The following is a 14,776-nucleotide window of genomic DNA, read 5'->3' as shown; positions in this document are numbered from 1 at the left end:
CTCCAAATGTGCTTTTGCATACCTCAGGCAACTCTATTTGTGGCGTACGTGCAGAAACGGCTTCTTTCTCATCACTCTCCCATACAGCTTCTCCTTGTGCAAAGTGCGCTGTATTGCTGACTGATGCACAGTGACACCATCTGCAGCAAGATGATGCTGCAGCTCTTTGGAGGTGGTCTGTGGATTGTCCTTGACTGTTCTCACCATTCTTCTTCTCTGCCTTTCTGATATTTTTCTTGGCCTGCCACTTCTGGGCTTAACAAGAACTGTCCCTGTGGTCTTCCATTTCCTTACTATGTTCCTCACAGTGGAAACTGACAGGTTAAATCTCTGAGACGTTTTGTATCCTTCCCCTGAACAACTATGTTGAACAATCTTTGTTTTCAGATCATTTGAGAGCGGGCTGTCCATGTTCGGCGACCATCAAACTTAACTGAACTTGAATTGTTTTGTAGAAAGAAATGGTCCAAAATACCTTCATCCAGGATCCAGGAACTGATTAAAAGCTACAGGAAGTGACTAGAGGCTGTTATCTTTGCAAAAGGAGGATGTACTAAATATTAATGTCACTTTTCTGTTGAGGTGCCCATATTTTTGCACCGGTCAAATTTTGGTTTAATGCATATTGCGCATTTTCTGTTAGTACAATAAACCTCATTTCAATCCTGAAATATTACTGTGTCCATCAGTTATTAGATATATCAAACTGAAATGGCTGCTGCAAACACCAAAATATTTAGAACTAAAAATGATTAAGATTAATAGGGGTGCCCAAACTTTTTCATAGGACTGTATATATATCAATTCATTTTTTATTACATGTTTATTAATTCAGTATCATTTGTATCTCCCAGTGACCTTGGAGCAGTTTACATTGGCTGTGGAGTCTTGTCCTGTGCCAGAGGATCAAAGTTTATTAATGGAGGTATGGGGGAAATCCTGTTACAGCTGTATTTGTTGTTTGAAGGGGTTGGCCAGGTATTTCTGTTTATAGCCTATCCTGGTCCAAAGGAGACTTTGACGCAGATATGAACTTAAGGGAGCGTTCACACTACCGTCGGTGTCCGACATGTAGTGTCCGCTCCTAGTGTCCGCTCAAAATCTGTCACGGACACTAGGAGCGGACACTAGCTGTGTCCGTGACACCTGTCATTTATTTAAATGGGCATCGGGTGCGTTCTTTTGCACTCCGTGCCCGTCCTTTCCTGTCCGCAAGTGAAGATGTCCGACTTCTCAAGCGGACAGAGGAACCCTGCATGCAACGGTAATGTGAACGCCCCCTTAGTCTCACTATGGCGCTGAGAAAAAGCGACAATGGGTGAACTCTGTGGTGTGAATGTGGTATTATTTCCCCAATATTAGGAAAATCTCTGTGAAACAGAATTTCTACAGGTAGATTAATCTGTACAGACCATATCCTTGAATCTGCTGGGTTTTTTTTTTTTTTTTTTTTTTTTTTTTATAAGTAACACCGTTTTTACCTTAATTATGTAATATTCACAGCAAAAAAAATCCTATACAAACACACAACTGGTTTGTGTGAACATACCCTTATGATAAGTGACATTTTCCATTGATGGTGTATTTTTCCTCAGGGTGATTCCAATGTGATTTATGCAGCATTATCGAAGAATAAACCAGAAAATTAATACACGGATTGATGAAATTAAAATAATCCAGGTCCAAAGTCTAAAGTTACAGGTCCAATGTCTTTTATATTGCATTGTAGCTTGTAACATTGTTTGTTTCACAGGTTCTAGACATCAGGAACATGTCAGGGCATGCCAGGACACAAGTACAATATACTCTACATGCTAAGTAAGGTCTGTGAGGAACAAAGCAGCAGTACAGTCAGAAAGTAACTGGGCAGATGCAGAGGGCTGTAGCAGAACAGATTCACATAGTAAAAAATCTTGTTATGATCATGCAGTAAACTTTGCAGGCAATAATGTAATATATAGATGTTTGAAAGAATTGTTTTACAGACATCTGAATACATGGAGATATACATTAACAGAGAGATCCAGTTATTATCTGACAATGTTCCACATGGTCTTCTCTATTTGTCCTTGGTAGTCTGTAAGTGTGTTGCAAAGTACAGTATTTTTCCTTGTTGTCCAGGATAACTCTTTTTTTTTTTGGAAGGAGGTCGGGGAAAGTGGAGAAAAAAAAACACAAAACCTTTTCACCTGTCCCGGGTGTTTTGTTATCTCTCAAAGAGAACTGGTCCTGCTGCTCTGGGGTCTTGTTTTAGAAGAAGTCCCCACCACTCATAACCGCTGATGAGGCCCTTCAGCGAGCTAAATAAAGGAACCAAGACGCCACTCGCACACTTCACCTGTGATGTCCCGTGTCCTTTCCCTAGGCCACTGATTGGCCTCAGCGGTCACATGTGGCAGGGACTTCCACCAAAACAAGACCCCGGAGCAACAGGACTGGACCGTGGTGGGAGACACCAGAGCACTGGGGTAAGGTGATTTTTTTTTTTTTTTTTTTATTTTCCCACCTTCCCCAGCCACCGTGCATAAAAACTGTTATATTGGACAACCCATTTAAGGCTAGGTCTTTATGTGTGTTGAAGTCTCCATAGGACTATGCTGCCAATTCCGCCTAAAATCGATGGAGAGAAAAGTCCTGCACTGAGGACTGGGTTTCCTCCAATTATATACTGAAACTGGCAGAAACCCAGCAAATCCCATTATAGTCTATGGGGTCAGAGGGTAACCGCTTTTTTAGTGAATGGGCTCTCTATTGTTTGGGTCCCCATTTAGACTCAAAGGATGGAGCGATCGATGCTTGTCAAACCTGGTTTGACATTGTTCCAGGAAGACGTCAGCATCTGTTCTTTATTCGTATTTTTCTTGGTCTCTGGAAGTATGTTTACACTGACTTTTCCAACACAAAATCTGCTCCAGAAATGCCTCTAATCTTCCTCCCTTTCATTTCAATGGGAGACAGTTGCAGTCTATTATTGGCTAGTTAAAAAATACACCTCCCCCCTCTTCAGCCAGGGCCCCGCGTGGTGAAACTCCATGGAAAAAAAACACGCAGCATTTTACAGTCCCACTCCCATCCCCACTTTGCGTTAAAGAACGTACTGCAGACACATGGTGATTTCCAAAACCATATACCTACAGTTATACCTATGGATTCCTTATAGATATAATAGAAGCAGAAAGTCCGCAGAGGAAAACTCTGCGAATTTTCCGTAAAAAGTGGTGCAGGAAGAACTGTGATGTGTTGCCTCTGCAGTTGGAGTCTTTGCTGAAAATACCATTGTAATTAATAGAAATTGAATTAAAAAAACCTTAAAAGTTTTTAAATCTGCTTTATAAATCTGCTTTGAAAACCTAAGACCAAGGTTTGTGTGTTTGCCGATTTTACTGGCCTGACCTTCGTGTGGGGAGCAGGATTCCTAGCATCATTACTATCTATGATGTTAGGAGTCCCTGCCTCCCAGCAACTTACTGTCCCATACCGATTACAGTACATCTCAGCCTCTTCGCCCCGCTCAATACTTTTTTCGGCAGGAATCTAGGTTGGATGGATTGGGGACGCCACAGTTTGCCAGATGTCCTTTAACTCAAGCCAGAAAACTTCTGTGAGTTATACCACAGATCTATAGCAGGCCCTAACTGTCTTAGATTTATAACCAGGAAGACCTACATGTGCTAGAATACTAAGAGGCTCTGGTGAGTAATGTGTCTGGCATGGAGTCTATTAAAACTGGTGTACGGATTGCCAGTCTTAATAACAGCCACAGCGACTATCACTAAAGAACTCATAGAGCAGCCTCAGTCTAGAAGTAATGGCAGGAATAGAGGATCACCTGGAAATATTCCCCACCAACAATGAGCCTAAATACAGACCTCCAGCTGTAATAGTTATTAAAACATCAATTAAAAACAGTCGGAATTGACAGGTTTAACGAAAACCCCTCAGGCTCAGTCTCCCTACTTTATTAGAGACCCTATACCCGAACTCCAATGTGAAGCCAGTGAGAGAAACAAGGCAAAGTATACCGAAGGGACAGGAGTGGATTTCAGCACAGGATTTGGCGCCAAAATCCGTTAATTCAACATAATACAATGTTTTGAGGGTTTTTTTTAATGTCATACATGCTACCAGAAAAAAACCTAAAGTTGTTAAAAAGTTCACTTTAAACCAAAGGTTTCCAAAAATAGCAGCAAGTCTGACAGCCGGGACAGATACAAAAAATCCCCCGGGACAGTGTCGGACCACATCAAGGACATGAGCGGGTAGCCTTAAACAACTATACTATATTATAAACTTGCTATACCAACAGAAAGGATGAGTGCAGAAGATCTGTAACATTGGCATTATACAGCAATGATGGAACGTTTATGAGCAAATGTGCTTGCAGAAAATAAGATGACGGGTGACTGGGAAAACCAACTATTGTTACAATACTGTATATGTAAAACTGTAAGACCAAGGCATCTGGGAGCAAGCCAAGCAGATAGAGTAGCTGAGAGCTATCTCCCCTGACTTTCCCATAAACCTGTACAGTGCACTTGGGTTAGTGTGCAGGGTTTGTTATCTTATTTTATAGAGAGACTAGCTGTTCCAACATACTGATTCATACAATTTTACCCCAAAATGTGTTATCTGGGGATTAACCATGTGATATAGAATGGTCCTCTAAAATCTGCCTACCTGAATGAGGAGAATAAATCATGTGGAACAATGGAATAACATTTCAAATATACTGGGGCAAAGTGCAGATCCCATTTCTGGCTTACAGTATTGTAATTCTGAAACTGGGGAATTTCCATGTGTTCCTATTTGAATGTCCTTTTTATGTCTGTAGAGTCTGATTATATAGAACATAACTTGCTCTAAGTTCTGTTTTTGTTTTAGTAAGTAGCGTAACAACAGGTAAAAGTGAAAGTGCGAATAATCTCTAATATTCTTCAAAATTTCTTCATGTAATAAGTAAGTGAAATATTGAGAAATGCCCAAAATGTTTTTTGGGTAGAAGAAAACTAAATCCACAGAATGTGGTGTTCTCCCAAACTTGTTAAAGGGGTATTCCCATGTACATAATCATATCTATATTTGTAGATAATTAAAAGTTAAACATTTTTGCAAATATAAGTAATTAAAAATTCTGCAGTTTTAAAGATTTTCTCTAACTTTCTTAGTGGTGACAGTCTTTTATTTTGATCGGTTGCCATGGATACGACCACCAATGCAGAAACTTTCTATGGTCTGAGACTTGTCAGGAACTCAGCTATGACAGCCGGGTTATCAGGCAGGGACACTACATGTAACAGAAGATATCCCGGCCACAATAAGGAAATCATGGCTGATTCTCTGACCTTAGAAAGTTTCTGCATTGGTGGTTGTATCCATGGCAACCGATCAAGATACCGTATATACTCGAGTATAAGCCGACCCCTCTAATTTTACCACAAAAAACTGGGAAAACTTATTGACTCGAGTATAAGCCGAGGGGGGAAATGTAGCAGTTACTGGAAAATTTCAAAAATTAAAATGGTTTTTGGGTGCAGTAGTTTCTGGGTGCTGGGGAAGGGGAGGGGGTGTTTTGGTTGTCTGTCTGTCCCTTCCCTGAGCTTGAGGACTGGGATTTTTTTTTCCCACTTGGAATTCAGCCTGGCTGAATATAGGGGATCTGCAGTGCTCCTATTAACCCCTTCCCGATGGAACAGGAGCACTGCAGATCCCCTATATTCAGTAAACCGGGCACTGTCAGACACAGGGATACCTAATGTGTATGTCATTTTCTACTTTTATATGTATTCTAGGGAAAGGAGGGACTTAGAACTTTTATTTTATATTTTCATTATATTTTTTAAAGCTTTTTTTCTTTTTTTCTTTTTCACTATTTTATGGGAGATTCTATACATTTCTATTGCGGCTGGTCATAGACCCCCCCCCCCAAATAAATGAATAAATAAATAAACAAATAAATAAATAAAAATAAATAAATAAATTTTTTTTTTTTTTTTTTGCTTGACTCGAGTATAAGCCAAGGGGGGCTTTTTCAGCACAAAAATTGTGCTTAAAAATTCGGCTTATACTCAAGTATATACAGTAACAGACTGTCACCACTTATATTTGCAAAAATGTTTAACTTTTCATCATCTACAAACTAAAAAATAATTATGTAGATGGGAATACCCCTTTAAGTAATGGGTGGAGGTAAGGGAGCGTTCACACTACCGTCGGTGTCCGACAGGTAGTGTCCGCTCCTAGTGTCCGCTCAAAATCTGTCACGGACATTAGGAGCGGACACTAGCTGTGTCCGTGACACCTGTCATTTATTTCAATGGGCATCGGGTGCGTTCTTTTGCACTCCGTGCCCGTCCTTCCCTGTCCGCAAGTGAAGATGTCCGACTTCTGCATGCAGGGTTCCTATGTCCTCTTGAGAAGTCAGACATCTTCACTTGCGGACAGGGAAGGACGGGCACGGAGTGCAAAAGAACGCACCCGATGCCCATTGAAATAAATGACAGGTGTCACGGACACAGCTAGTGTCCGCTCCTAATGTCCGTGACAGATTTTGAGCGGACACTAGGAGCGGACACTACATGTCGGACACCGACGGTAGTGTGAACGCCCCCTAACAGTGGGGTAGATGTCACATGTATATAGGAAGGAAAAAGAGAGGATGATAGGAAGGATAAATAAGCAGTAAAGAAAATATCGAAATAAAAATAAAACTTAACATTTATTAAATTAATTGAATACTATATGAAAGATATGCATGCAGGGTTTTTCTGTCCGCTTGAGAAGTCGGACATCTTCTCTTGCGGACAGGGAAGGACGGGCACGGAGTGCAAAAGAACGCACCCGATGCCCATTCAAGTGAATGACAGGTGTCACGGACACAGCTAGTGTCCGCTCCTAGTGTCCGTGACAGATTTTGAGCGGACACTACATGTCGGACACGGACGGTAGTGTGAACGCTCCATTAGTCAGTAAATATAACCTTGACAATGAAAAAAACATCCATTGTTTACATTATTGCCTGACAGTACACAATATACATATATAATACAGGGTGTTACAAAGTGACTCTTTACATAATAAAGACCAATTCCTATCTCCTAACTACTCAGATTCTCCCGGTAGGAGTAGGTGACAAGGAAGTGATTTACCCCACCAATACTACCAAGGACCACTGACTTACAATGTCAGGTCTATTTTAGCTAAGAGAGCAAATTACCGTATTTTTCGGACTATAAGACGCACTTTTTTTTCCCCCAAATTTCGGAGGAAAATGAGGGTGCGTCTTATAGTCCGAATGTGGGGGGAGGAGCGGGGGGATTTACAGCATGGCCGCGCTACTGCCACCGCTGGTTTTCTTCAGCGGCAGGAGCGTGACAATCTGCAGGCCCCGGCAGCAAGACACTCCCCGGCATCCGCCGGTCTATTACAGCAGATGCCGGGGACTGTCTTAGCTGTCGGGGCCTGCAGATTGCCACGCTCCTGCCGCTGAAGAAAACCAGCGGTGGCAGTAGCGCGGCCATGCTGTAAATCCGCTCCTCCTCCGCAGGTCCCGGCAGTCAGTTAGCCCCGGGGCCGGTCCCCACCGGCCCCATACCTTTAGTGATGCAGGCCGGCTCCTGCACAGTGAGGCCGCAGGAGCCGACCTGTTCCGATGACAGCCGGGAGCCTAATGAAGGCTCCGAGGCTTGTCATAGATATATATTACTATCGCGGCTGGTCTATGACACTCCGCGATAGTAATGTATAGAATCTCACATAGACGGCAATACACTTGTATTGCCGTCTATGGGACTTGCAATCAAATGATTGCAGGTTCAAGCCCCCTAGGCGGGGGATAATAAAATAGTAAAAAAAAAAACAAAACAAAAAAAAACTTAAAAAAAATATAATAAAAAATAAAATAAATAAAAGTTCACCTCCTTTCCCTAGAATACATATAAAAGTATAACATTACTGTGAAACATACACATTAGGTATCCCTGTGTCTGAAAATGCCCGGTCTACTAATATTTTTATGTACAGTGAACGTCAAAATCAAAAGTGCTAAACCGCCGGGTTTTTCTCTCTGTTTTGCCTCTGAATTAAATAAAAGGTGATCTAAGCAATAAACATTTCCCAAAATGGTATATCTAAAAAGTACACCTGGCCCCACAAAAAAAACGCCCTATACATCCCCATACAGCTGCAGGGTCACCTGTCAATGTGGTCTTGCAGCTGTTCCAAAACTACAACTCCCATATATTAAATATTTTACCATTTTTTGCCTGAAAATTTTTTTTCCCTATTTTTCTCCTCTAAAACCTAATACAGTAATCTTTTAGAAGAAATGTAGATTTCTAAAGAATGCTGATCTGTGCCCCAACCTGGTTTGCCCACATGGTAAATATAGACTGGTTAGCTAGATTTAGGCCTATATATAAAAAGGATCTGCTTGATGCAAGTTGGCATCACCAGCGTCATGAAATCTGATAGGAAAGGTAAAGAGGAACAGGAAATGCCATTCTTCTTACAGTGACAGCTCAGCGCCCACAACTTGGCTACTGGTTTGATTGTCAAACATTGACGCTTTAATCGTATTTTACTCTGTGCTTGCAGTGCGAAAACTCTGTGTATTTAGAATAATGTCATTGCTCAGTATTAAGTGTCCTCTGGCCGGTGATGTTCTTATTATCACTAGATTTAGGAAAACGCAGAACTGCCCTACCTTGTTAATATAGGAAGAACAGAGCTATTCTCTTTAATTTCCTAAAACTTTTTTATTTATTTATATTAGAAAAATACACTCAATATTCTTGAAATTATGGAAGTCACAGAATCAACAGACATGTTAATGATATGAAAAAAATGGATAACAAAATATTCAAAACATCTTGATTTATTTAGTGCTGAGTATGATAATAATGCACAGAAGTGCACACACTTAGCATGCTATCAATGTCGTTTTCTAAGGAATGTTACGGTACATTGAATGCACTTGGGCACGCATGTCATCATGATTGGCTACCTTTGGAATTGCTCACCCATGACATTCTAGATGTGCTCAATGGTAGATGAGTCTGGAGATGCTGTAGGCCATGCTGGAATGTTTAGGCCATGAAGGCTGCTCACAGCAACACAACCAACATGTGGTCTGTATTTGCCATGTCAAAATATTGCTCCTGGGACACTTTAGAGAAATGTCTGACCTGATAGTGTATCAAAAATAAGATTAGAGCAGTTCTGCTACTATACATTATGCCATAACTGGTGTGATGTTCTCAGTGTTGTGACCTCATGGCCTCTTCATGGCGTTACCCATGTGGACTCCAAACCAATCTATGGCTATCTGTGTGACTGTGTCAACAGCAGGACTCAATTCTGAAGAGGATAGTGCTCCACTTCAGTCTCCATTACCGTCTTGTTTTACACAAAGATAACCTTTGAGAGCAGTGGCATGAAGTCAGTAGAATACCTGTAGCTGGATGTGTGCCCCATGTTGTCCAAACACATTCTGATGGTATGTGTCATTCTGATGGTATGTATCATTCTGATGGTGTGTGTCAACACTATTTGCCTCCCTGGGCTTGGGATGTGAAGTCTGAATTCATTAGTAGTACAGTATGGATCACTATATAACATTCTTCCAATCAAGTGATCCATTTGAGTCATCTGTGCAGAGGTTTGCTTCTGCGCAATTCTTGATGTGATTCCAGTTTCTTGCTATTCTCCCAACCTCTGGGACATAGAATTTTGAACGTGATATCACAGCCTAGGTGCATAGGGATCTATGAAAGTGATAAACCAAGGTCTTTCAGTTAAAGGATTCTATACCTCTCAGTTTGGGACAAGTGTTTATGGGCTGACATGTTGACAAACAGGAGGCATCAGACAATCATCTCATACCATAAAATGTATTATTATTATTATTATTATTATTATTATTATTGTGCTTTATATGATTTTTGAGATTTTATTTGCCTCTTTTTGCATAACCTTACAGATTGTTTCTTAGTTTTGCAATTTCACTGTAGAGGAGTGTATTAAGTATTGTAACTTCCTGGAATTCTGCACAAGCAGCAGTATTTCTGGGAGCATGAACAAATTGTCCATACCTAGATCCATCTTAAAACAATTGGATGATAGCCTTCTGTCTTTCTGCCCTACTCTCTGGAATTCATTACCCAGATTGAACAGAGAGAGATCATACTTTTAGGCTTTTTACACATCAGCTACATGTTTTGCGGGCTAGGAAACAATGGATGCTGTACATCCTATTTCTGTATGCCATTCATGTCCAATCTTTGTGACATCCATTTGCCATATGCAAAAAAAACCCCTAAAAAACAGGTAAACATGTTGCTGCCAGTTATTCATTTTAATTGGTGGGTGGTCCCTGCATTCACTTGCAGGTCAGGAACTGCCTGGCAATTCATATGAATAGCCTGCAGCTGCTCCTGCTTCCCTTTGTGTCTCACCTTTTCTAAACTGAACTGTTCGATCCAGCATGGAGGCAGCTCATGAGTTGCGTGTATCAATATAATTCTAATTCAATGTGATTGGGTTACTCCTGATCACTGTAACAGTGAGTCACTTCAGTGACTTGCTTTCAATTTGACCAAGAATAATCCTGGCCAGATAGCTAGTGCAAGAACTGTTATGTAGCTCAGAGTCGCTGCATTAACTCCTTCTGGTGCACCAAACTTTGGGATAAGACAGAATTTGTTGGACTCTGTCAATGGTCCTTTTTTTTTTATCATAATGGACAAAGAGTGTTGTCTGGGGGAATTATTATTCCAATATAAAGAAAAAAATATGTCTGTATTTTCTTAAAAATACTTTCTTCCTGGATTAGCAATGGCAGCTGTCTGACATCATCCATTACTAAGGTAGGGCTTAATTTTAGCCAGACAAAAGGCTAGCACTAACCACCTAATTATTTCCCAGTCCCCAAATTCATCAGAAATGCTGGAAAGAGCTGGGTATCATCCAATACACATCTGTCTAAAGTGACGGCAGGGAATTGGGATGGCTTTAGGATGATATTAGGTTGAGAAGGATCAAAAACCATTCTACTTCCAATCATAGTAAGGCTAGGATGCTGCTGTTATATTTTCACACTGCTTGTTCTGAAAAAATTTGGTAGACCACATGCCTTCTAATTTATTTTTGGAAAGAATTCCTAAGTTTTTTTTTTTTTTTTTTTTTAATGTAGATTGTGAGCCCCATATAGGGATCACAATGTACATTTTTTTCCCTATCAGTATGTCATTGTAGAATGGGAGGAAATCCACGCAAACACCGGGAGAACATACAAACTCCTTGCAGATGTTGTTCCTGGCGGGATTCGAACCCAAGACTCTAGTGCTGCAAGGCTGCAGTGCTAACCACTGAGCCACCGTGTTGCCCCAAGAATTCCTAAGTTATATAAGACTTCCTGCACTAGCTATGTGACTTGACATTAAGTGACCTACAGTCAATGTGATCAAGAGTAACCCAATCACACTGAACTGTAGGTAGGGCTGGAGGACAGGGGAAGCAGGAGCTGTCTAGCTATTCATTTGAATTACTGGTTGGCTCCTACATTCACAGCAATGTATGAATGAAAAATGGACAGCACATGGATGGTGCCCAAGACAACTAGGAAATTAGAAAAAAAAAAGTAGTACACAGATCTGTGAAAGGCCTTATTGTTTACACGAGACATTATATCACTTTGACACTCACGTGAGAGCTATGGTGCTCCATAATGGTGGTTAATCAGTTAACAAAAGTGCATTTTCTAAGCATCACAGTTATAGTGAAATCCCACTAAAATTGTGTACTTTTCATGCTCAGAAATATGTAACTAATGTTTTCTTTTCTTAACATGTTAGCTTACACAGATCAACAGTAGAGCCCTAAAAGGTCACTACATGGGATCAAGGAAACCTTGTAGGACTGAACAATTATTGGGTTTATGAATTTCAATTTTGGGAGAAATTGCAGTTTGCCAATTGGATGTACTTAACATATTACATAACTTACTGTGAGATCTTTTATCTGATCTTGGCCAGTGGTATACATAATCAGTAACAGAAGCAACAAATACAGTCCTGACAGGAAGTCCATATAGAATAAAATGGTTGCTGTGACAGCATCACATACTACCAAGTCCCAGTGTACTAGAATATGGCTGACCATCTGTCACGTTCGTGTCTGAGTCCAGACCCAGATTCCGGACTGCAGATTGCACCGCTAAGGAAACAGGGGAAGGAGACTATCCCTGACACTACGGTGGCTAGCTAGGCCCTGCCTACGGGTGGTGGTCAGCTGCCCCCAAGCTAGCCTTGGCCCCGACAACTCCTGGCTCTCTAGCACGAAGACCTAGCCGACAGATAGGGCAAGAGCTACAAGAGAGCTAGGGACTGGGGATTCTAAGGTGGTGACCCCTGCAGAAATAAAGGTGCAGCTGCAGACAAACAGGATGGGATGTGCTGGACAACGGACAAGCAGCACAACACAATACAAAACAAGAGAATGAGGAGAGGGACAGTGGAGAGGTGAGGAAAGGGTAAACACAGGACTGGGGCAAAATAAACGGGAACCCACCTCAAACAACCAGATAGTGCCAAGCAAACAGAAGTGAAGGACAGGGCAGAGTAGAAGTGTGGAGGGACAAACCAAACTCACACACAAACAACACTCAAACTCCTTCCTAGACAGTTGCAGCACAAGCAAAACACTCCTCCTCCCAAGGCCACAAATTTTAGGTTGGGACCACAAAAACCGGCAATTAGTGGAGCCAGCCCTCTTCCTTATAAAGGCCCCAGAATCCTCCCATAGGTTGATGGCAATAATTAACACCTGAGGTTCGATTCCTGAAACCTCAAGTATGCTCAGAGGACTGACACCAAATACCAAAACCGATGGTCCAGTGGCAAAGAAACCACCAGCAAAACACAGGAGCCTGGATCAAATCCCCAACCGAGACAGACACCAACAAATACAAATAATAAGGTCATGACACCATCTTGCTGCCTTTGGCCTAGTCCGAAAGCATGTTATGAAATCCTAGAAGCACAATGAAACCAAGTGCCCCAGCAATAATTTACAGGTGTTTGTTGCACTAACGCCACCTCTTATTATCTTTATCAACAGTCCAAAACTAACCCTTATTGTAACTTCAAGATGGTTCAATTTCTGCAGCTGTATAAGACAAAGCTTTCTTTACTGATCTATGTTTGCTACAGGAGAATCTGCCTATCCCAAATCTGCCTGCTTCAGGGATTCTTAATAAAATACATTAATGCTTATTACGATGTATGCCCACAACTCCCATCATGCAGTGATGTATTGACCTTTGCTTCACCAACACAATGAGCATGCACCTTCTTGGTAAGAATTAACGTTTCTAACTAAACATGCAAAGGGTATACAGACATGGAATAGGTAGGTTTGGTACAGAGAAACTGCCAAAGCAGGGGTGTAACTACTGGGGTAGCAGCGGTAGTGGCTGCAACAGGGCTCGGGACATTAGGGGGCCCGGTGACAGCTGCTACTGCTGCATTTTTTTTGTCATTTTTTTTTTATTTAAATAGGCCGTTATTACTCCAGCCAGTAACGGGCCCTATTCACATACCGATCCTGGTTCCTGCCCACAGCTGGCTGCGCTTCTTCTTCTGCAGAGGCCATTGTGAGCAGGAGCAGGGGGATTGGTAAGTAAGGCCGCAGGCCCAACAAACACTAATATTATACTCAGGTTTTTTCAGACCCCTGAGTATAATGATCGGAGGCCCAGGGGAGGTAAGAGAAGCTAAAAAAAAAACTGTGTTACTTACCTCTCTGGGCTCCAGGCAGGCTTCAGGCCTACTTGTGTGAGGTCCCTGTCATCACATGGCTGGGGCCTGCGTCCTTATGCTTTGCAACGGAAGCCCGGATTACGTGACGTCCCGTTCGTCATTGAAGATGACTGACATCAGCAGGGATCGCATTGGATCCAGGGAGAGGTAAGTAACAGTGGTTTTTTTTTAATGTTTGTATTCTCCCCTGGATCTCCAATTATTATACTCTGGGATCTGAAAAGACCCCAGAGTATAATAATTGTACATGTGCGTCCACTATGGGGCATAATATTGTGTGCAGGGGCCACTATGGGGCATAATTCTGTGTGCAGGGGCCACTATGGGGCAAAATACTGTGTGTATAGGGGCCACTATGTGGCAATAATACTGTGTGCAGGGGCCACTATGGGGCAATAATAGTGTGTGCAGGGGCCACTATGGGGGGGGGGCATGTTAAAAGTTTGCCATGGGGCCCCGCCATTCTTAGTTATGCCTCTGTGCCAAAGTACGGACATGCTGGCGTTTTGGTGTCCCATTTGCGTCCCTGCTGACAGATTCCCTTTTAATTTTTCCTCCATTCAATTAGTCAGTATGGAGCTGCTGATCATATGCATATGCTAATGATTTAGAGCAAGTCACAACACAAAGACTCCCGAAATGATCTAACCAGTCATATTTTTGTGGGAAAAATAATGACATCTATGCACATGAAACCACTTCTGGTGGATGAAAGTGTAGATCAGACAGCTTGACTCCATTCTCTTAAAGGGCACCTGATTACTAAAATTAGGACATTAAGACCGTCTGTGGGTGGGCTCCAAATAGAAAGGCACAGTAATACCAGCCAAGTTAAGATTTACTGTTCCAGATCATTCCACATGAAACTTTCATTGAAGATCAGAGAAAACTACTTAAAAGAAAATTGGTTGTAATATTCATGTAGAAGTTAAAAACAATTCTGAAAGAATAGAATTTCTAGA

The 14,776-nt window shown here is 41.6% G+C and overlaps 1 protein-coding gene across 1 annotated transcript in view; it reads left to right on the top strand.

The window, feature by feature from the left end:
- Window positions 1-14,776, top strand: part of ACOXL (acyl-CoA oxidase like) — a 298,517-nt gene that overhangs the window by 208,420 nt on the left and 75,321 nt on the right. The window contains exon 17 of the mRNA XM_075267702.1: window positions 855-925. Within this exon, the coding sequence (XP_075123803.1) occupies window positions 855-925 (71 nt within the window). The remainder of the gene's footprint in view (window positions 1-854; window positions 926-14,776) is intronic.

This window comes from Leptodactylus fuscus, chromosome 3, assembly GCF_031893055.1.
Source record: "Leptodactylus fuscus isolate aLepFus1 chromosome 3, aLepFus1.hap2, whole genome shotgun sequence".
NCBI classification, from domain to species: domain Eukaryota; kingdom Metazoa; phylum Chordata; class Amphibia; order Anura; family Leptodactylidae; genus Leptodactylus; species Leptodactylus fuscus.
Note: the sequence above shows the minus strand (reverse complement) of the source record. Positions and strands in the feature narration are given on the sequence as shown.